The sequence below is a fragment of the Populus euphratica genome, unplaced genomic scaffold (assembly GCF_000495115.2).
Source record: "Populus euphratica unplaced genomic scaffold, PopEup_1.0 scaffold181.1, whole genome shotgun sequence".
Lineage (NCBI taxonomy): Eukaryota > Viridiplantae > Streptophyta > Magnoliopsida > Malpighiales > Salicaceae > Populus > Populus euphratica.
The window spans coordinates 700,115-722,734 of record NW_011499958.1 but is presented as its reverse complement, the minus strand read 5'-3'; the positions used below and the strand labels follow the sequence as shown (position 1 = coordinate 722,734).

Genomic DNA, 22,620 nt, shown 5'->3' with positions numbered 1-22,620 from the left:
TATACTCTTTAACCTTTTGTTTTGACCCTAGACTGGTTGGGAAATGTACTCAAAGAAAGCATACGAAGATTGACGTGATCTATTGATTGTGTTTTCCACCAAGTAAATCATCATTGCATCATAAAAGCAACGCTCATTTTCAATTCAGTGCTGGGTTTCCGCTCTGTTGGTGGAAGCTTGTGGAGGAACCGGTGAGGGAAGCTGCCAGATACTCCATCCCAAGTATTACATGGCTGAGATTCATGCCGTGATTTTGCCACTTGTGTCACAAAGATTGTAACGTCCATTTTGTATATATTTGGGACCTTCCTATCGTGGGACATATGCGAACCACTCAAGCTGGAGCCTACAAAACCTCTTTGTTTGACTTCCATTATCATGAGTTCTTACTGCAGTTCTCAGACCTGATTTCGGTCTGATTATAAAAAATAAAGCTAAGTAATTGTATCAATTCAAGTTCAATATTTTTTTTATTGAAATAATTCTTTATTTTTTAACTTGTCAAAATTTAAGTAATCTAGTGGGATTAAACATTTACCCAACTAATATTTTTTATTCATATTAAAATTTGAATCAAATTAAGTTTTGAATTAATTACAAGATTTTTGAATTTAAGTTGGCCAAAATTCAATAACTAATGATTCTTATCCACACGTTTCCCACCCCAATTTTAAAACCTGTTTGTTATTAAGTTAAAAATATGTTTGAAAAAAATTAAATTTTTATATGTTTATGTTAAAAGTAAAATTTTAAAAAATAAATATTTTAATATATTTTTTTAATTTTTTTAAATAACTATTATTATAATACCAAATTAACTCTGATTTAATTTACAGAATCAAAGAGCCACCATTTCATCATCACCAACTTCTGATTTAATTTTATTGCTGTATACTTATAAATTATTGTAAAACGTATAAATTCTAAGAGCGCAACTTCTTATTTGAAAACAATTATGTAAAACTGAGTTAAAATATTGATTTAATAAAAATAAAAATAAAAATTTTAAATTTTTAACTTATAAATTCTAAATCATATCACATATGTTTTTTCTAAATCTTTTTTTTATCAAATATACTTATAACTTAAAGTCAGCTTAACTTATTACAAGTTATTTATGCTTGAATTACGATTTAAAAAGTCAATGGTCGCCTTTCCCATCAACTGGGATCCAATTCAAGATTTTTCTGGAAGTGTTCGGGAATGATACTTTTGAAAAATCTATCAATCCATATTTATTTTTAATAGATACAATCCGTTGATGATAAAACTTTAAAGGAATTCCATGCACCTTTTATCTTCGATAAATATCTCACCTTTTATGTTGAATGTTGAAAAATAATTTTTCATCTCTAATAATTTATTATTTAGAATTGGATTTCAAATAATATTTTAAAAATATTTTAAAAAATAATTTTTATATTTTTAAATTTTTTTGATGTCCTGATATAAATTATTTTTTTTTAAAAAATAATTTTTATATTTTTAAATTGTTTTGATTTCCTGATATAAATTATTTTTTAAATATATTATTTTGATGTATTTTAAAAAATATTTTTAAAAAAATATTAAAATATTATATAAATTATTTTTTGAAAAATCATAATATTTAATTGATCCATGATCATGATTACTCTAAATTGACTTTCTTTTCCGCTTCTCAAAAAGGTACTAAGTGAAAAACAAGTATTTCCAATCTCTAACAATTTACCGTTACAAATAATATTAAAAAAAAATAAAAAATATTTTAAAATATTTTTTTTATTTTTAAATTGTTATAACATGATAATATAAAAATTAATTTTAAAAATATTATTTTAATATATTTTAAAACAAAAAAAACTAGCAGAACACTCCTAATCACCACCTTAAAAAAAAAATTAAGACTTATATTCATTATATAGTATATTATTACGAGGAGATGAAAAACATGCTCGATCTAATTAATTATTTCATTAAATAGTTATCCCCTCCTAAGTCATGCTAAATATATTATATATGAAACCTAAAATCTTGTATCGATTTAAAAATAGTTGAGATATTGAATTAAATAAATAAAAAAGACAACAATTTCTCAGCTTTTTCTTACTAATGTTAAATTGCAATGTACGAGGGTGTATGAATATACGAGCCGTAAGCATACCGAACACTATCCGAGTAAAACTCACATGACAACATAAGCATGCCGAATGCCACGTGAGGGCATACTTTAATTATTATTTTCAATGATAACCTCTAGTTTCTAAAGCAATCAACTCCCAATTACCTTACGCGTAACTAAGCAGTCAAACCTCTAAACAGTAGTGTTAATTTATCCCACTACCATTGCTCGGAACGAAACATGTCGTTAGAAAGTAACTCTTAACCCGCCTACCTTCCCTCTCCTCCCTCCCTCCATTTCTCTTCAGCAATATCTACTCTGATCTCTCTCTCTCTCTCTCTCTCTGAACTCCTTGAAAACTTGCACTTCATTGCTTTCTTTTTGTTTTTAGTTCCCAACGTGAATATCCACAGACCATGAAGTATTCTAGGACGAAGCAGCAACCAGAGGTGACTGTCTCTCGTTTTCCTTTCTTTTCCCCTTCTTCTTTTCAGTTTTGAATATTTATATGGAAACCTGAGAGTGAATTTGGGGCAGATAAGTAGAGCTGAAACGTGTTGTTCTTTGGGTTGTCGGTGCATATATACAGCTATTTTGGCCAAGAGTGGTGGTTCGTAAGTTGCTAAATATCAGCTCCAAAGAGTGCCATTACAGCGCCGACTCTGACGACGACAACGCTTCTGATTCTGCTTCCGATATCAATGGTAACACCAAAATTCCACACTCTCTGAATGAGAAAAAGAACTGTTTGTCTTTCTGTTTTCTAAATTATTTTCTCCTGGTTATTTCTATGAAGAGATTTTTGGTTGTGTTTTGGTGCAGAATTTGATGAATGCTCGAGAGGATCACAATCTGGAAGTAAAAGAGGGGAGGATGCTCAAGGTGATCCCAACTTTATTTGCTTTTTATCGCTTCTTCTTCTCTTTCTTCTAAGTTTCAATTACTCGCAGCTGGATTCTTGGCGCTTTGAGTTCGACTAGTGTGTTTATTGACTCTTTTCCACGATATTATGTTGAATTAGTTGCAAATTTGTCCATGGAAACATTTGATTCTTGAACATAGTCTAAACTGTGGCTTTCTATTCGGTTTAGAATTCTATTGATTCTGGAACGTTGAGATATTTTCTTCTTGTAGTCTGGTGGGATTGAATTTTATAGTTCTGGGGATTTAAAGATTTCAATTTTGGTATGTAACTCAAAGAATTCCATATTGATTCCCGTGTTTACTTTCCCATGTAAGAGCTGTCAAGCATAACTGAAAATTGGTAAAGATGCCTGCTATTTCTTGACTGATAGTTGGCTGGAGGTAGGCACTGATGCATTTTCTATTACTTTATTTAAATATTCAAAGAAATCTTCTAAACCATGGATAGGGCATTGATTGTTTGATGTGACGTTCATTTTGGTTTTCTCTTCAATTTTATGCTTGGTTCAGATTTTGGTAGACCCTTGGTGTGCCCGCATGGAAATATCATGATATCGGAATGAGTCAATATTTTTTCTCTCTCTCTAGGATGCATTAGCCTTGTTTTGCGAATGCTATAAAAAGAGTTAGGTCGAGTATTTCGTGGTTTGGAAGTTAAGCAGTCATGGATGCTTCAAACTTGAGTCTGCATTGATGAGAAGTTTCATTATGCTGCATTGCCTTTTCATTTTGACTCATTTCCTTGACAAATGTTTTAAAACTCCAGATTCTATTCCAAGGATAAGGAGAAGATTGTCAGAGACCTTTAGAGCTCAGTATATAAACACAAAGGAAATCAGGTCCAATATCCTTCCCTTATATCCCGGTAACATAAGAGCAAACTCCAGTTACACTCGTGCTGAACTTCTTCTTCTTCTTCTTCTTTTCCACTTTGTGTTACTTGGTGCTTTCTTTGTTATTGAAAAAAAGAAAAACCTGTTTGGCCTCCTGTTAACTAAGAAATTGGATTTTGCCAAACTCCTTACCTCAGAATATGCGTTGGGACGTGGAATGTTGGAGGAAAACTTCCAAATGATGACCTAGATATCGATGACTGGATTGATACTGATGATCCTGCTGACATCTACGTGTTTGGGTAAGTGTTTCCCTGCACCACTGCACCACGTCCAATACCAAACTCAGCATATCCATTGGTAATCTGCTATCCATGACCTAAAAAAGGTAATCTGCTATCTCTGCCACAATGCCAGCATAAGATCTGAACATTAATCTTCATTGATTCATTTAAACCTTGCTCTTTTGCTAAGAAACAATATGATCAATTTAAAGAGAAGTCTATATGTATAGAACTCAAGGCAATCAGAACTTTTAACAAAGGAAAGCGAGGCAACATGTTGATTTTCGAACTGTTATTGGTAAAGGCCAAAGAGGGAAAACAGGAGGTACGAACCCCTACTCTTTGGCACGAAAATTGAAATTGCCTCCCATAATTAAACCTACTCTTAGCTGACATCTAAACATTAACATGTCAGTGAAGGTATATGATGTGGTTTTATATCCACTCGACAAGACTCCAGCAATTTAATTTACTTTTTATTGCCTCAACTTGTTGCATGTTGTTTGTTCTTTTCCATAAAATGCATAATTTTTCTTCCTGGTTCTGTCAATCCTTGTCTTATATTGGTTCTCGTCCAAGTTAGTTCACTTGAGAAATAGGACAAATGCTTCATTTCTTCAGGCTTCAGGAGATTGTACCCTTAAACGCTGGGAATATCTTTGGCGCTGAAGACAGCCGCCCAGTTCCTAAGTGGGAAAACATTATCCGTGAAACACTGAACAGAATTCGACCAGCAAGGACCAAGGTTAAATGCTACAGTGATCATCCATCTCCATCAAAATTTATGTCATCTGAAAATGTGCCCACTATAGAAGAGGAGATATTACTTGAAAGCGATAGTGATATTGGTGAAGAAATTCATCCCTTTCACGAAGAATCCAATGGTTTTGATGAACTCAATGACAAATCAATTACAGGTGACGTGAACTCAAATTCTGGAGTTCCAGACAATCAAACTCTGGATTTACAGAAGCAATTTTCTTCTCCAAAAAAACTAGATGGATTAAATTGCTTGCGGACCGAAGATTCTGCAGGAGATGTAGAAGCATCGGCAGCTCCTCAAAAATTAACTAGAATTCTTAGTAGTTCTGAATGGATTGGCTTGAGTTGGCCAGAGCCCCCATTAAACTTGCTATCTCAGCATGTTTTGCAGAGACCAACTTCCTTCAAATCAATTAAATCATTTAAAGCAACCAAATCTTTTGGAGGATATAGTTCTTTAAAGTCTGTTTCAAGTGAAATACAATCAAGATTAGCTTTGTTTGCCGAGCTTGACTTTGAATCTCTCATGAAACGGAATAGAAGATCATCATATGTAAGGATAGTGAGCAAGCAGATGGTCGGAATCTTCCTCACTATTTGGATTCGTAGGAGCTTGCGTAAGCATATTCATAACTTAAAAGTGTCCACGGTTGGTGTTGGTGTTATGGGCTATATTGGTAACAAGGTCCGTTTCCTAACCTAATTTTACTTGCATTTTGATCATTTCTTTTCAATTCAATCAGTTTGAAGGTTATGATATTGCATACTTTTGACAAGTGATAGTTCCTTTCATATTTAGATTAAATTTTCTTTCATGGTTTGAGCATGTACGGCTTGATAGTATTGGAAAACTAGTGATTCTCTCTGAAAAACTCCACTGTACTATCATTTGTTCGAGATTGCAAATCTCATTTTATAGGCAACTCTATCAGATAATGAAATGTGGAATCTTGTTTCAAGAAAGCCAAATGCTTAATTATTACCCCTGATGTCTTGTATATGATATCATGCCTAGAAATTGGTGAAAATATTTTCAGAATTTTCATGTTTGAACTGCAAATATGAATTGCTTCTAATCCTTTTCATTTAAGGTAATCCTTCACATAGTATGACTGTTTTTCAAACTTTCAGGGATCAATATCAGTCAGCATGTCTATATATCAGACATTTTTCTGTTTTGTGTGCACACACCTCACGTCAGGTGACAAGGATGGAGATGAACTCAAAAGAAATACCGATGTTCATGAAATACAAAGGAGGACTAAATTTCGTCCCTTTTCCAATGTTGGACTTCCTAAAGGCATCTATGATCATGAGTGAGTATATGGCATCTAAATAAAAATGCAATATGTCTCTGGGTGATTCGAGTGTTTTGGCCCCATATTTGACATCCTTCATACTTTAGAATTTTTTCTTTTTCCAGCCTCCAGGAAAGTTCTTGTTGCTGGTTGTTTTCATTGTCTCTTTAATAGAAGATGTAACATAACACTAACCTTTATCACCTATGCAGACGAATTATCTGGTTAGGTGATTTGAATTACCGCATCAACTTGTCATACGACCAAACATGTGAACTCATCTCCAAAAAGGAGTGGTCCAAGTTAGTGGAAGCGGACCAGGTACCTTAGCAATTGTTAATTTTTTTAAGCTAATTATGTAGTAAGAGATTGAAGTACCTTCCCTTATGAGTGATTTTGTATGTGTATGAGTGAATGTACTCACCTGCTAAGGTTTCTGAACCTCGAGTTATTTGTACAGCTTGTACGAGAATTAAGAAAAGGCCGTGCATTCGATGGATGGTCAGAGGGTATATTGGATTTTGCACCAACATACAAATATGAGATGAATTCTGAGAAATACTGCGGAGAAGATCCAAAGGCTGGAAGGCGTATTCCTTCATGGTATGATTCTGCAGTATTTGAGTGGTATAATAGCTTTTCCACTCATCTGCTTAATTCATTTTGTTAACTCTTCATCTGCATCTGTATATTTTATTGTGTTGTGGGATTATTTATTCTGTTGAAAACAGCCCTTCACATGACTCTGTGTTTAATGTTTCTGGGTTTAGAAGACTCCCCCACCAATTTGTTTGTTAGTTCATTCAGTATATAGGATTGTCAGAGGTTACGTGGTTTTTCTTGCTAGTCTGCTGTTCTCTCATCTTTTAGAAATGATGCTTACATTTGTGTCCGGGGCATGCTGTGGTTTTCTCTTTGTACGTCTTTCATTTTATTCTTTCTTTTGGAGGCTAACGTTTTTTCTTATGCACTTAAGATATATCCCCAACAGCTTTATGAAAACATACCAAAGGATACACAAGCATTCCGAATGGTTGAAACTGCAGTGCCCAACTTGGGTCATTTGGTGGCCATCCCAAAATGTGTCTTCTGTCAATCATTTGGTGAAGATGCTGGAAGATGACCATGTAAAGTATGGGAATGGCTATTGTATTAACACAAAATAAGTTGCAAATTACTCAACCATGAATGGAAAAAGTATCATCATCCCCTCCCTGCATCCTTTCTCCTCATGTAAACATTCATTTCCTCTTGCATCCTCTAGATTTTTACCATTAATGTGCTTGCCGTCACAGCCAACATATTTCTGACCCTCCAGAGAAAATTGAACATGATAGATTTAGAATATTATTTATGTAAATTTTTATATTATACCAGTAAATGCTTCAACTCTCAGTTTTTTGCTTAATAGCACCTACCTAATTGTGTGATTATCAGTTTCTTCTATGAATTATACACCAATGTGCACTATCTTTTAGGTGTGATCGCATTCTTTCATATGGAAAGGGAATGAAGCTACTGAACTACAGGAGGAAAGAGCTAAAACTTTCTGATCACCGGCCTGTGGCTGCCACATATATGGCTGAGGTTGAGGTGTTTTCTCCTAGGAAGCTACAGAAGGCGCTCACATTCACAGATGCAGAGATTGAAAATGAGGAAGTTGTGGCAGGCTTGGGAATTGATGTTAGAATAAGCCAGTTGAGATTGGAGCAGGTGAGAACTAAGCCATGTATGTGAACTGCGTAAGTGTTAATGGGTTAAATCTATGTAGGTCTTAAAGGGTGTAGTATTAGCATTTCTGGGTGCGACATATCCAGGGAAAGAAATCTAGAATTTTTATCTTAATGATGTTGCTTCTTCTTCTTCTGCTTCTTCTTCGTGCCCCTGAACTATAGACCTTATGCTGCTGGAGGACGTTCAATGAACTCATTTCACAGCATTGTTCTTCATCTTTCAGCACTTGTGGTGTTTTTATTGAAGTTGTCTCTCTCTGAAAACTATTACTTGTTCACAATTTAGATTGAAGTGTAAATCCTGTCTCTTACAATTTCTAAGAGAAGTTAATGTTGGTGCGAGTTCAATTATCATTCCATATCTTTCTTTTTCTAGGACCCTGAGTATAGCAGGCAAATCCAGCAAGCATTTTAGATTACACGAGTCACCGGGGCAGGTTTTGGACAACTATTGGAAGTTAGACGACTTTGATGTTGGATTCTGGCTCCTAAAAGCTGAATGATGCATGAATGGGCTCACTTTGGTGAGTGCGACTTCTGTTTGTTTTCTTGTTGAGGTTGGCCACAGTTAAAATGGTACTCATGTTCTGAACTTGAATCGGTACCAGTCTTATACTTTAAAACCTCAGCTAGGTCTCACCAGCCATGATCAAGATTTTGACTAAATGTGTATTTGCTGTTGCGGTAGTTATTGTGGTCGTGGTTTGACCATAGCTTTTGCAGGATATTTCTTGGTGGGAGCGTTTATGAGGAATACCCTGTCATGAAGGGGCTGGAAGTGAGACCCTGAGAACTATGCTATTACTACTCTACCTTATGTTCATTCATTGATTTGCAATTTTTTGCATGATATTGTGTACTGAACTTCTTGTGTTACTGTGTTCAGAGTAGGAGTTTATATGTTATAGAGAGAAAATCATATATAGGAGTCTTTAGTTATAACTTTTTTTTTTTTTAAATCATGGACACACTCCGGCACGCGAGCCACGGACGAGTGGCTACTCTCAAAAGCCAAAACATGGGAGAGAGCCTATCAAGTTGAGTTTCTAGTTAACCGCACGCTTACATATGGGTTGAGAAATGTAATTGGTAGGATTCAAATCAGGAATATCCTCTCCCCCAAGTTAACTCTCTATCATTTGACTATCGCTCACTGGGTTACTAGCTCACTTGCTATTATGCATTTTGTTCATACATGTTCAATGATTCGTGTATCAAAGGTTAATCCATTGAGTTTATGCATATTTTTAATGTTATAAAAGAAGAGAATAATTGCATGTTTTTTAGAGTTGCTGCTGTTACTAACCTTCTTTAAACTGGAGAATGAAGGTTTTGTTGCTATCTTCTACGTAGCAGTAGCAGTAAGTGCCTGATTTACCTTTGCATTACTTTGTTCTCTGCGTTCTGGAATTGATTGCCTCAAGCGCAGTGCTCCATTTTTACTGCGGGCTGAAGCTTTCGGGGGGAATACTATTTTAGTTATTAGCATAAAATATCAGGAAATTGTGTGGAGGGATCTCGTATGGGCATGATGTATCATTTTGTCATTTATTCTAATCACCTTTCTGGTTCTTTTGTCGTTACAATGTAAGAATCCTGATGAATTTCTTTCTTCTCTTTCGGCTCTCGAATTTTGTTCAAAGCTTTGTATGCCACAGTGGTGGATGTTGATCGTCAAGGAAGAATTTTAAGGCAATTGACCACCAACGTTAAAAACATACGACTGTAATGGTTATTTTGACGAAAAAAATCTGATAAAATTGTTGTTGCCTTCGTGGTCATTTAATCTAAATTTAGAAATAAAAAACAAAGAGTCAAGTATTAAGATGGGTTTGACTAATTCAGATGGTATATTTTTATTCAACATCGAAAAGAAATATATTACATCATTTTGACATGTTAAACTTATGGGAATAATATTAAAAAAATAAATAAAAATTAAATTTTAACTTATGGGAATAATATTAAAAAAATAAATGAAAATTAAATTTTAAATTAATTTAATATTAAAAGATAAAATTAATAAAAAAAATCTTATTTTTTTAAGTGAATTTTAGTTAACCAACTAAACATTTAATACCAATCATATATGTCATTAAATTTAATAAATTTATATACCAATAAAACGCATGTAATTTTGATAGATGAAACTATATTTTTCTTTCTTTGAACTTTTAAAACAATCATTAATAATAAATGATGAGATTATAGTTTTTTTAAATAAGAGATAAAAAAATATTAAAAAATTAATAAACTAAGTATTGTGATATAATTTATCAAACTTATAAACCAAATTTTAAATTAAAAAGGTTAATTTTTTTATATATATAAATCTATCTCTTATAAACCAAATTTTAAATTAAAAAGGTTAATTTTTTTTATATATATATAAATCTATCTCTTAAAAAAAGATGTCCAAAACATTTTCCCTCGGCTCGACACATTGAGCTTTTAGAAGAAACAACCTAGGAGCATGGGCTTTTTAGCCCAGACCCACATGTATAAGCTACCAGAGGCTATCATCCATCGATCAACTACATTGAGGCGGATCTCATTCCATGTCGAGATTTTCTTGATACAACCATAGCTGGACAGTTCAATGCTTAAAACAAGATTCTGTTTTCAGATTGGTTTCAAGTCAAATTTGAAAACGGAAGATAACTTCAGTTGGAGTGGAGAGGAAAGTAATTCTCCTTGTGTCTTCACGACTTCTTGCCGTGGTGGTCGCATCATAACATTGAGTGTATTTTCTGTCTTCATAATCACAAAACGTCTATCTGCATCTTATTATGTACAATAGCGTCATCTTTTTTCTATAGAATTACACTTTCTGTTTGCGAAATAACATCTAGGCAAGCATATACCGTAACACAATTACAGAAGCTGTGAATCAGATTCTGCTCTGAATAAACAGCCAAGTGCTGCGTTCCTCCACAGATTTGACCAGGGAGTACCCTTATCATCTATCGTACACTACTTATCCGTCTACATGGTTATCAGGGGCTTTATCGGAGGATGCCAAGAGCTTTTGCTTTCTCATCCAATACTGCTGAAACCTCTGCCTAGCATACTCCATATAGTCGAACTCTATCTTGTTAACATAGCCCTGCAACAAGTAGAAACACATTCCATGAAATCTCTCACGCCTGCTTGTGGATGACAAGGATAAAGCAATATGCTGGATGCTTACCGAGATTATTCCCCATAATCCCCAAAAGACATGGCTTGCCAGAGTGTACTTTTCCACTTGTTGAAGTAGTAACTCCGCTTCATCTTCACTGGGTTGCTTCCCTGCATGAATGATGGGGATTTGCCACGGGAAAATGAGGTATTCATATAATTTGCAACAAGCAGACAGCAGCATTGTTCTTTCTCCTTAAAATTCAATTACTCACTAGTATTTCATAAAAAGAGATACAATAGATCATAACGAATTTTACTGGACGTGCTGCTGTCGAAGTCATTGTGCTCCATTTCTCAAACATTACTAGAGATGGTCAAGCGTGTCTATTAATGGATCTTGATGACCTCAGTGGAAACCCACTCCTTCCCATTCTATTACCAATCAATAATTCATGGTTTCAAGGTCAAATTGGAACAACCATGGTCAAGCATCATTAAAAACATGGTAAGCTTTTGCAAACCTAAGCTTAGAAGAAAACAGGGTTCATGCCAACATGGTTTCTTGTTTTTTAATTTTTTTTTCATGTTCAACAACATATAGATCAATCAAACACTTGGGGATTTAACTTCTTTTCTCATGAAATTCAAATTTAAATGAATAGGAAATTTATAAACCAACCTGCAGAACATAGATACGCAAGGACAAATTTGTGGCGCTCCTCCCCTTCTGTTTGCAGATGCAATATTAAGAAACGCAAACTAATTAGTTGGGAGGATAGAGTATGGCATGGATCACAATATACTAAGGTGCTGTTTGGGAAAAAACACGGCCCCAAACAACATTTCACATAAAATTAATTTTTTTTCTTTAAAATTGTTTTTCTTTATATTTTTTAATAGTTTTTACATGTTGATATAAAAAATAATTTTTAAAAATATTATTTTATTATATTTTTAAATAAAAAATAACCGTCACTGTATTTTCAAACATCCACGTATCCACAAGAATAAAAAACAGATAAAATTTAGAAGACAGCAGAATACAAGAAAAGAAAATATGACAAGTTGCACACCTGGGTATTTACTGTAGTCCAAAATATGTGGCGTCTCGGAATGATAATTTGCTACCATTTCGCAGAAGTGATTTGCAATGTCATATGCAACAGGATTGAAACTTGCATACTCAAAATCCTATAAGAGAATGAGCAATTTATAAGAAAAGGAATTGCATTTCAATAATCATCATACTGAGTCAACCTAACAACAAGGCATACACCAAATAGCTTAGCAGTAATGCTTCAAGGTATTGACAGAAAGCAAGTATAAAAAGGCAGGAACAGAGCACTTTCAAGAACTGTTCATAGAAGCCTGGCAATTGAAAATCCTAAATAAATCATGAAGTACATTTTTAATCAAGGATCGGATGGCTACTTTTTCCAAGTATATAACTTGAAAAGCGACGGGAAAACTGTATGATAAAATAGAATAATTCAGTCATGAAAATGGAGAACGGACGGCCTAGTAAATATCATCAGGTATCACTTGAATGGAAGAGGAGTAATACCCCAGGAAAAGGCAGATCTGTCCACTTCTTATTTTTCTTTTTCTTTTTTTCCCTTTTATATGATTTGTGTAGTTGACAACTTCTGCTGCAATTAGTTAACAGTAAAATGCACTGTCACCATGCACATGTCGTTTGCAAATTCTTCCAAAAAAAGTTTCAAACTAAACCAGATGTTACTGTACGTTTTCTTGGAATTTGGATATGTTATGCCATTTAACTCCAAAAGCAATGATACTGTATAAACTTACATAATTCATTTCACAGAACAAGGAAACTTACGATTAAGGTTATTGATCTTGTCTCTTCGTCAAGCATTATGTTACCATACTGTAAGTCATTGTGACAAAACCCGATATCTAGATAGTCGTGCGACAGCTCCTTCTCTAGCATATTGATCTCATTTTCTAGACTATCCAAACAAAATTCTTTCACATCTTTGGCTGAACACATGCTTTTAGCCTGAACCAGCCAGCCCCTAGGGAATTCCAGAAGAAAGGCATCAGATACATTCACTGATAAAAGAAAATACTTTAACTCCTTATCACATATCAATACCTCATCCTGTTCCAGAGGAGTACAGTCCTGGGACCGGGCATCTCAAGATTGTGGAACTCTCTCATCTTCGCAGCCACCAGAGCAGATATTTCATGGTCACGAAGATCAGCAGCTGATAGTGTCTGGACATCCAACCAGGAAAAAGAGGAAAATAGAAAGAATATCAGTTGATGCATAACAAGAATTACAAGTGTCTATTTGAGCACTGGTTTCCTAATAATTCTTGATTGGACTTCACTATTTAGTCTACTATGAAGACACAATTTAGAAGCTCTAAGAGCTGAAATCTAATCTAAGAAGACCAACACAAGATTCCAAGCCATGGTTCAACTAAATTCTAAAAACTAACAGAATCACGAGCAGGTTAAAAAATTTCTATCAGTTGAGCAGATAATTTACGATAATACGTGGAATTCGGGCTAAAGATAAGCTCTTTACAATTCTTGGTGTCAATTTGCTAGTCAAATGACGGAGCTTGTTTCTATTAATCCCGAGAACACATTGCAATTGGTCCCAAATCCAATCATGCTACAACTTTTACTTTGGCAACAATATTCATTTGACTCTGATCCCATACTGGAAATATGAAATGTTTGCTGCAAAGAAAATACAAGTAGATATGGGAAAATCCCAAAATTCATGGAAGTTGAAAAACACTATGAGACTACAGTACGGTACATAAGAGCCTTGTTTTAACCTCTAATGACTAATTCAACAGCTTTACTGGTGATCGACTTTTGAGAAAGAAGGTCAATATCCTACGGAACAGTGCTCTGAAACTCCATTTGTGTCCTTTCGTTTAGTTCAAAGGGCACCTTTAGAACCTCCAGGAGCAGAAATGTTGTTCAACAAACTTATGTGAAGCAGAAGTATACTTCAGCAAACGAAAGAAAGAAACGTATAATGATGAAGGCAATAATTTATACATGCCAACTGGTAATAAAATATAATAATTGAACTTCAAAATCACCATTAATTTAAGGAAGAAGTTCATTTTCACTCACTCTAGCATGAATAAACTCTTCAACCCTTCCATCAGCAAACCGGCCAAGAAGCCTAGGGCCTTGTCCATGCTTCGACATGCACTCAAAAGTCCTGATCTCATTATCCCTGTTGAAAAAAGCTTCAACGCCTTCACCATAAATCCGAACCAATATATTTCGATTAAGATTACCACACTTTGTAGGCCAGATGATCCGGAAAACCTCATTAGTCATAGCCCCCTTCAAAGGCACCACCTGCAATGCTTCCATGTCATCTACTACATCTCCCCACTCAGATCCTACTGATCGAAGGACTCTCTTTAGTTCATCTGGGAAACCTCCTTTGATGAATCCATTTGTTTTCATCACCATCTTTGTGGCAAAAAGCTACGAAGTTTAACCTGCAAGAAAGATTGATAATTGGAATCAACTCCAGTCTTTTCAACTTTCAGATAATCGCAGTCCAAAACAAATCAATAAAACCAAAAACAAGAATCTAAACAACACCTTCAAGAAACACAAAAGAACTGATCAGTGAAGTAGAAAAAGAGATCCCAAGAAACAGAGATGAGGTCCAGGAAAGTAGCAAGAGATGGAATGCAATCCGAAGATCGTTGAAACTAAGAATTTATAGCGCAAATAAAGGAATACCCACTAATTAAATATTGGATTATTATAATCATTAATGTATTTGCATATCAATATGTATAACACACATTACCTTTATTTTTTCTGCTAATACTTAATGAAAGTCGCGCGTAGAATCCGAATGCATTGCGTGTGAGATTCTCTGTGGTAGTCACACACGGAGATTGGGTCCATGAAACAAGCGAATCATGATCTGACACGTGGTATAACTGAACTGAATCTTCTGTTGCGGATTTTAACTGCAACGCAGAGACCTTGTTTAATGGTGAGGTACGGCAGAAAAGGACGGTGACGGTCCTGGAACGATATCAAAAGTCAACGTATTTGCCGATTGACAATATGACACGTGTTGATTTGTCTTTGTCAATGATGAGCCCGTTCGAGATGATTAAAGGGTTGTTTTCCCCGATTCTGGGATATATTTAGTAATAGAAAATAGCTTTTTTTTTTGTATTTTTTTATAAATGAAAAATTGGATAACATGTTTATTTTTTAAAAAAATATGTTTTTCATTGAAAAAATAAAATATACATTAAAATTAAAACTATTTTTCATAGAAATTCATAATTTATAATAATCCTCTTAATATTTTTTATTTATGATAATTTAATTGTAGAATGTTGATTTTATTACATTCAAGTTAAAAATTATTATAAAAAATTTATATTGTTAACTCAGAAAAAATACTATATTCTTAATAAAAAATAAATTTATGATACTAATGAAATATAAAAATATAAAAAATAATAATTTTAATTTTTTACAATACTAAAAAGTACTTGTATATAAAAAAAATCGTACTGTTCATTTTTTTTATTTGGAAAACTGTATTAAAAAACTATGTAGAACTTTTAAAATGCATTTTATTTTTGTGTGTTGAGATTGTTTATTGTCCATGGTTAGATAAGATCGAGTATGCATATTTTCAGTTTAGACATTGTCAGAAAAAATACGTGTTGTTGGCAAAATAAATAAATAAAATCCATCCAACGTGCTTTTAAAATGGGTGAAATGAATCGTGGAGGAGATGATGTCTTACGTTAGTGCTCAATAGCAAAGAGGAGGCATGAAATGGAAACAAGGGAGATGAAAGCACTGAAGGGATTTGACCTTTGTTTATGTGAAGATGGGAAATGAATAAGTTAATATATATATATATTTTATAGTGATATATAGTAATTAATTTTTTTAGTATATTTAAAAAAAATAGTTAGATAAAAGTAGAAAATAAAAATTCTAAGTAGAGATATTCTTATTAATCTTAGCAAATCTTGAGTTTTATTCTCTATTTCCTACCTATATTTGTCTCTTTTTTTTTCAAATAAAACTTTAAAAAATAATTAATAAAATGAAACTAGTAAAATTTTCCATAAAAATAATCTTGTAGCATTTATACACTCAACAAGCAAGGTAACAGCTATTTTTTTTCTACTCGTGCCCTTCCTTCAATACTAGTCAATTAAATATTAGATTTAAATCGTATTGGTTAGAAGTATGCTTGTGTTATTCCTCTTTGTATGGTAGAGTGTAGAAGAGAATACGAACTTTGGTTAGATTATAGAGGCACTTACAATGGTTCTATGAGCCCTAAGCCCTACCACCATGCCAAGGTGCCCCCCACTGCAACTAAAAGTGTTCCTTTTTCTGACCACAGAGCACCATTGAAAGGTCTCCATCGTCCACTTTCGCATCTCCATCGTTCCGCGAATATTATTGTTAAACAAAATTCACTTTAAAAAATCAATTTTATTCGATCAACGCAAGGCAAAGGCCAATAATTAAAGAACATTTAAGTAATTAGGGCATCCATCGATCGTGCTTATCCATTTGCATCAGCTGTCATCGCTACAGGGAGTCGACTTCAATATTTCCACCAATTGTGTTGACTTTTTAGCATTCCTTTTGTAGCCGGATGATTGCACTATATATTAATTAATACTCTGATCTTATATCATTTGTCAATTAATTATTATATGAATTTTAGCTACTCTTTTTGTTTAAGTACACTAATGTTTTCGAAACTTCTAATTAATTAAATTCTTACCTCCAAACTCAGCTAATTGCTTCGTTTTTGTTGACACTTACTAAAGGAAAATTATGAGTTGGTATACCAACTCTCATTTTTCATTAATCGAATATATATATGAACTTAATTTTAATCTTTTGTTTTGGTACACCAATTTTTTTTAAAGGGTATTTTTACACTATTTTTTTTTTAAAGATCATTTTATAATCTTATTTTAAATTTACAATGAAGAAGCTCGAGAGACGCAACCTTTGAAGGTAGATATGCTAACAAGAGGTAAATCCGATTTCTCATCCTCGCATGTTATTGTGGAATCAATGATGACTGATCATGAACTAGCTACCATTATACACTGAACTTGTTTTGTTTAAATGGCATTTTACAGGACAAGTTGGAGCAAGTTGGAGGACGGCAAAAACAGATGGAGCGTATCTTATAGGTGTGATCCTGGAGTCGGAAGAACTGTCATCGTTGAGTGCCTGGCAACAACCATCGTTAAAGGCACCATTCCTTCAAAACTTGAGGGAAATTAATGAGGTAATCCTTCGTCTCAGTTTATGGAAGTTACTGTATTATTGCCGGCACTATGTTTCGGGTTTGATGATAAAAATTTAAACTTTGAAAAACATTTTTAAGCATTGCTAGGTGTTTTCTAGAAAAACAAATTGTTTAAATCATGTGGGAAATGCTCTGATATGACTCAATCAGGTATATTAAAAAATAATTTGGATGAATGGTAAAAATATAATTTCACTAAAAATATTAAAAAAACAATATATTATATCAACCTGAGTCAACTTATCAGACTCGTAACCATATTCATGAGATCATGATAATCTATTAAAAAATAAATTGAAATATAAATTATAAAGTTTAATTCTCAATTAAACTCAACGTTAAATGATAAAATTAAAAGAAAAAAATAATCCGAGTTAGTTCTTATTAACATATCAAACTCCGACCTAGGTTGTAACATTGAGATAATCTACTAGAAAACAAATCAAAATAAATTATAAAACTCAATTAATTCTCAATCAACACAATATTGAACCATGACATTGAAAAATATTCAATTAAAAAAATAATATAAAAAATAATTCCAGTCATCTTGGGTTAACTTGTCATATCTATAACTTGAATTATGAGATCATGATAATTTCAAAGTAAACCAAAAAATAACTTAGTTAACTCGAGTTAACATATCAAATACTAAGATAACTCAATAAAAAAAATATAAATCATAATTTTCCGAGTTAACATATCAAATACTAAGATAACTTAATAAAAAAAATATAAATCATAATTTTCAGTTAACTTAATATTCAACGATAAAATAAAATAAAAAATATTTATTCATGTTTTAATTAGATTTTTTTCCTTCATACAGTAGAGGTGGACAATTTTATTTACACCAAGGTTAAAGGGGGAGACTTTCTGTTCCTACGAAATGTGTAACTGCATGATCAATTAATCGACCAGGATCGATCCAAACGGCGTCCAACATCAAATGCCATTGATATATTGATTTTGCTTCCATTTTTTTCAAAACATCAGTTCTTATTTTTCTTCAAACGCTACTAAAGTTTCCATTCGTTGAAGTAGTAAGTCGAAATCATCTTGGCTCTTGACAAGGCTTAGACGCACGAAACGGCTTTCCGCGCCAAACAAGCTACCTTCGCGGCCAATGATATTTGATGTTTTGAGGACTTCAAAACAGTTTTTATCTTCTTCCCTTTCGCACTTCAGCCATGCAAATGCTGCAATAAATTAATTAGTCCTGTAAAATGGCAGCGTTGCATGAAGCATGAATGAAACAAGTTCACCGGTGAGAATTACCTGGAGAAGGCGCCCGGAATATCTTGGAAAAAGAACAATTTTGATGCTCAAGATCTTGGAGAGAAAATCGTTTTGAGATCGATAAGACTTTACCCAGTTTTTTCCACCGACTCCTCATTGCTTCATATCCGAACTCGAACATTTCCCTTCCTTTTTCTTCAAGGACTACTTTTAGAAGCTTCAAAACTCGTAATTGAGTTTCTCGAGGGACCCCATGTGTACTTAGACTCATATATGCTAGCATTCTTTGGTACACGGCCTCATTCTTTATCAGTGCCCACCTGTGGAAAAGAAAGAAAATGAATTATCTTCAAAACATTGCGAATTAATTACATTGGAAGGCATGGAAAACAGTATTTGTGGAAGAACAATTTGCCATTTTACTAACATACAACGGAGTTCTGATAGATGCTTACCCGAATCTACTGCCAGCATGGCCGGTGAGCTTAGAAATTGTAAATACCATGAGGTCCTCATCAGCTGGAGCTGGGATTGGTGTAAAATGAGGCCAAAAGTAGGCAAGATCATGAATTGTCGTTACTGATGGTCCTTGAAGAACTGCTTTCTTTAATTGACCATCAGGATTGTTCGGTGAGGTCACAAACTCAATATAATTGCTCAAGGAATCCATATTGTCTTTCAACATCGAAGTTTCTCCACTAAACTTGTAATTATTAGATTGGAAGAACTGTGTTTGCTCTTTATAAACCTATCAAATATAAATTTTATCCATGTCAATTGTTAGGTTGAATGAAATTGAAGTTATATATGTAAATGAAAGAGTTGTGCGTATATTGAAAGTATATTTAAAATAAAATTGTGTCTTTTTTCAAAAGGATGTGTCTCTTAGTTTTAAAAATTGACGTTAAGCTAATTGTCATAATTATCTACATAAAGATAAAATTTTGACAGAGTTTTGTTATAATTGTCTACATAAAAAGACAATTTTGATAAGGTTTTGATGATGAAGAGAAAATTTTAGTCCTTTTAATTTAAAAAATTATTTTTATATAAATATTTTTTCCATCAAAATATCCTTAGTTTTTTTCTTATAGAGAGTAATATATAATTTTGGTTTGTCGTTTATTTCTAAAAAGAAAAAAAAAATTGAATAAGTTTGAGAAATAATTTAGCACAAAAAAACATACAATAAATTGTTTTAATTAAGGCCAGATAATTAATCAATCTAGCTACACTTTCAAGTTTATATTATGTCAACAAATAACAAGTTGATTTTCTTGTTGATTTATATATCCATCATGTTTTGTAGAAACCAAATCACGAGAGAAAAAGGAATTGTAAGCTATTTTACTTATTATTATTGTTATATAGAAATCAGATCATCACACTGAAAGGAACAAGTTAAAGGGTTCCACCACTAAATAATAACATTAATAAGTTAGGCCTAAAAGAAAAGGACAACATCATATATATATATAGTTGATAAAACTCACCGGGTAGTATGGGACTGAAGCTACAATCCTTGAAGGGGAAGATGGATAATCATGAGAGGAAAGAGAATGCACAGCTGCATTAAGAAGTTGGGTCGCCCCAGCACCAAAAATCATGTATCTTCCATCTGTGTTAGCATTTCCTACAGTAGCATGAAGTTTTCGGATGTGCATCTTGAGTTCTTTTGAGATGAGAGAACAATCATTGAATTCGTAGCTCATACGATGCCATCCTGGAACCACAACAGCACTGCTAGATGCATGCTTCAGCCAGAAGGGCTCCAAGAACATGGGATCTCCACTGCAGCCAACAATGCCTCAAGATGTTAGAAAATATATTTTTGGTAACTTTGATAGATGATTTAATTTACATGAGATCTAGAGATTACTGATGAGTGATGAATCACCTATCTGCATCCACCACACAATCGGGAACAAACTCTGCGCAATCAGAGCCTTTAAAGCAAGCATTACATTCACAAATGGGCTTGCCAATACCAGCACCTAAACTATCTAAGAATACCCTTCCGTGGCCTGAGCAAGAAATAGATGCAACATTTTCGGCTTCTTCAGCCGCCAACTTTGTCCATCTTTTCTCGCATCCACCACCAAAAAACAAAGTGATCATTAAGACATTAAGTGTTATTGAACAAATTAGGAAGAACATACAAGTAATGCTTCGAACCCTAGTCATCTTTCTCGATTGATTCTTAGACTTAATTGCAACTTTGCAGCATGAATCTGTCACCTATATATACTGGTCGTATAATTGCTAGAATATTACCAGATCGGGGACTTTGCATAACACGCTTTAAGTGGACTGCGTCCGTAATAACAAAGAAAGATATACGTGTACAAATGAAGGGCCAATAAGAATTAATCATCAATAAACAATGGCTCGCATACGAGAATCTAACAAAGACTCGTACTTGTTCATTGAATGTTCACAAAAGGACAACGTATATGTTTGGAGGTTGTTTTGATCACCAAAAAGGGCATATATATATAATCTTTCAGAACTGTTAGAATCCAAAACCCTAGCCAATAAGGAGAAAAAAATTTCCACCAATTCTCTAATCTTGACATGGATGATCTACATTGATCAGAAAGATAGTACTCTTGGCCGTAAAACCAAGAAAAGACAAGTGCTTGCTCGTTCATTTCTTTAATTCCAAATTGGCTGCAGAAAACTACCACGTGGTCCGTAAAACGTTGTATAAAACTGGGTTGACAATTTGCTTAAGCAGGGTTGATTTCTTTTATTGCAAAGAGGCTGCAGAAAACTCCAAAGTGGTCTTGTAAACGTTGTAGTATGAAACTGGGTTGTGAAATAATTTGTCCATGAAGAAGTACGTGTGTTTGGTAATTCTATGCAGATTGATTTTGCAGAAATATTTCTTCAATTAAAAATGTATGAAATATTTTTTATATATATTAATACATTTTAAATTATTAAAAAATATCTAAAAAACACCAATTTAATATTTTTATAGATAAAAAGAAATTTCAGAAACATTTTAAAAAAAATTGAACCGCAAACATAAAAAACATGTAAATTGCACATAGAAATTTATAAACTCAACGCATCTTAATATTTTATGTACTTCTCCATTAATTTATCTTAGATTATCCTAGGACTGACACGTTTTTCATGAATTACCTGTATATGTTCTCATTCTCAGAAATTTCTGGCAAACTTGAAGTCTCCCTGGAGTTTAAGTCAGTGAATTTATCTTGTATTTATTGACCGATCGGGTCTTTGTTTAATCCCAACTGTTTCTTTCTATCCAATGTTGCATCTTAATCTTTTATGTACGTCTCCATTAATTTATCTTAGATTATCCCAGGACTAGCATGTTTTTCCTGAATTACCTGTACCTGTTCACGTTCTCAGAAATTTCAGGCAAACTTGAAGTCTCCCAGGACTTTAAGGCAGTGAATTTATCTTGTTTTTATTGACCGATCGGGTCTTTGTTTAATCCTAGTTGTTTACTTCTATACAGCACAACCCGAACGTATGTATATACCTTATCAGGATGCGTAGTTTCGCACGCCCCCTATTCATTAATTCCCTGGGTTTTATAGCGAGCTAGCATGTTGCTTAATGTAATTTTCTCCTCCAGAATTGGCACGGATGTTGGACTTCTTCAAACCTCCATATCATGTAATCATATCAATTACAGAAATATATAAATAAATAAGAACTCTTTTGAAATTATAAGCATCCTCTTAGATCATGTAAATAACAAAGTACTTAACTTCTACCATGTTGTTTACCCAAAATAAAATAGAAAAGTAAAAACTTTTACAGTGTTCATCACCAGAAAATTAGAAAAAAAAATGAAAATGCTGATAAAAAATATCCTATTTGTAATTTTTAATGAAAATAGTGATAAAACATTTATATCAGTAATTTCTAACAAAAATGGTGATGCAATAAAAAATTTAATAAAATTTTTATTGACAATTTAACATGCCAACAACACTTGAAAAAATTGC

The 22,620-nt window shown here is 33.4% G+C and overlaps 3 protein-coding genes across 13 annotated transcripts; 1 reads left to right on the top strand and 2 right to left on the bottom strand.

The window, feature by feature from the left end:
- The first annotated feature begins 2,269 nt into the window (after positions 1–2,269).
- Positions 2,270–9,550, top strand: LOC105138511 (type I inositol 1,4,5-trisphosphate 5-phosphatase 1-like). Of its 11 annotated transcripts, none has more exons than XR_844791.1 (12): positions 2,272–2,550; positions 2,691–2,805; positions 2,924–2,983; positions 3,792–3,864; positions 4,056–4,160; positions 4,764–5,589; positions 6,036–6,220; positions 6,415–6,523; positions 6,663–6,829; positions 7,681–7,915; positions 8,312–8,459; positions 8,659–9,550. XR_844791.1 is itself a non-coding variant. In XM_011044602.1 (11 exons), coding segments are annotated over exons 1-11 (1,926 nt in total). In that variant the 5' UTR covers positions 2,270–2,517; the 3' UTR covers positions 8,314–9,550. The 11 variants fall into 11 exon arrangements, 7 of the variants coding, with proteins under 7 accessions (XP_011042904.1, XP_011042909.1, XP_011042903.1 ...); XR_844792.1 differs by having other exon boundaries at positions 8,624–9,550; XR_844793.1 differs by having other exon boundaries at positions 2,275–2,550; positions 6,663–6,805.
- A 1,131-nt stretch (positions 9,551–10,681) lies between these two features.
- LOC105138510 (probable choline kinase 3) lies at positions 10,682–14,814 on the bottom strand. Its single transcript, XM_011044600.1, has 8 exons — positions 14,668–14,814; positions 14,182–14,561; positions 13,178–13,299; positions 12,902–13,097; positions 12,132–12,249; positions 11,738–11,785; positions 11,126–11,226; positions 10,682–11,041 (listed from the first exon to the last, which is right to left on the bottom strand). Exons 2-8 carry the CDS (start codon positions 14,530–14,532, stop codon positions 10,913–10,915), a joined length of 1,065 nt encoding a protein of 354 aa, XP_011042902.1. The 5' UTR covers positions 14,533–14,561; positions 14,668–14,814; the 3' UTR covers positions 10,682–10,912.
- Positions 14,815–18,353: 3,539 nt separating this feature from the next.
- On the bottom strand, positions 18,354–20,815 carry LOC105138509 (tryptophan aminotransferase-related protein 4-like). Its single transcript, XM_011044599.1, has 5 exons — positions 20,529–20,815; positions 20,125–20,422; positions 19,087–19,379; positions 18,671–18,951; positions 18,354–18,591 (listed from the first exon to the last, which is right to left on the bottom strand). Exons 1-5 carry the CDS (start codon positions 20,813–20,815, stop codon positions 18,392–18,394), a joined length of 1,359 nt encoding a protein of 452 aa, XP_011042901.1. The 3' UTR covers positions 18,354–18,391.
- Positions 20,816–22,620: the final 1,805 nt, after the last annotated feature.

Coding starts and splice junctions, on each gene's coding strand:
- LOC105138511 (XM_011044601.1), top strand. CDS start 2,518: ATGAAGTATTCTAGGACGAAGCAGCAACCAGAG. Junction 4,161..4,763: donor GCTGACATCTACGTGTTTGG/GTAAGTGTTTCC, acceptor TCATTTCTTCAG/GCTTCAGGAGATTGTACCCT. Junction 6,830..7,680: donor GATTCTGCAGTATTTGAGTG/GTATAATAGCTT, acceptor ACTATCTTTTAG/GTGTGATCGCATTCTTTCAT.
- LOC105138510 (XM_011044600.1), bottom strand. CDS start 14,532: ATGGTGATGAAAACAAATGGATTCATCAAAGGAGGTTTCCCAGATGAA. Junction 13,300..14,181: donor AAGAGTTTATTCATGCTAGA/GTGAGTGAAAAT, acceptor TTGGATGTCCAG/ACACTATCAGCTGCTGATCT. Junction 11,227..11,737: donor TGCGTATCTATGTTCTGCAG/GTTGGTTTATAA, acceptor TCATTCATGCAG/GGAAGCAACCCAGTGAAGAT.
- LOC105138509 (XM_011044599.1), bottom strand. CDS start 20,815: ATGACTAGGGTTCGAAGCATTACTTGTATGTTCTTCCTAATTTGTTCA. Junction 20,423..20,528: donor TGTGTGGTGGATGCAGATAG/GTGATTCATCAC, acceptor TGTTGGCTGCAG/TGGAGATCCCATGTTCTTGG. Junction 18,952..19,086: donor CATGCTGGCAGTAGATTCGG/GTAAGCATCTAT, acceptor TCTTTTCCACAG/GTGGGCACTGATAAAGAATG.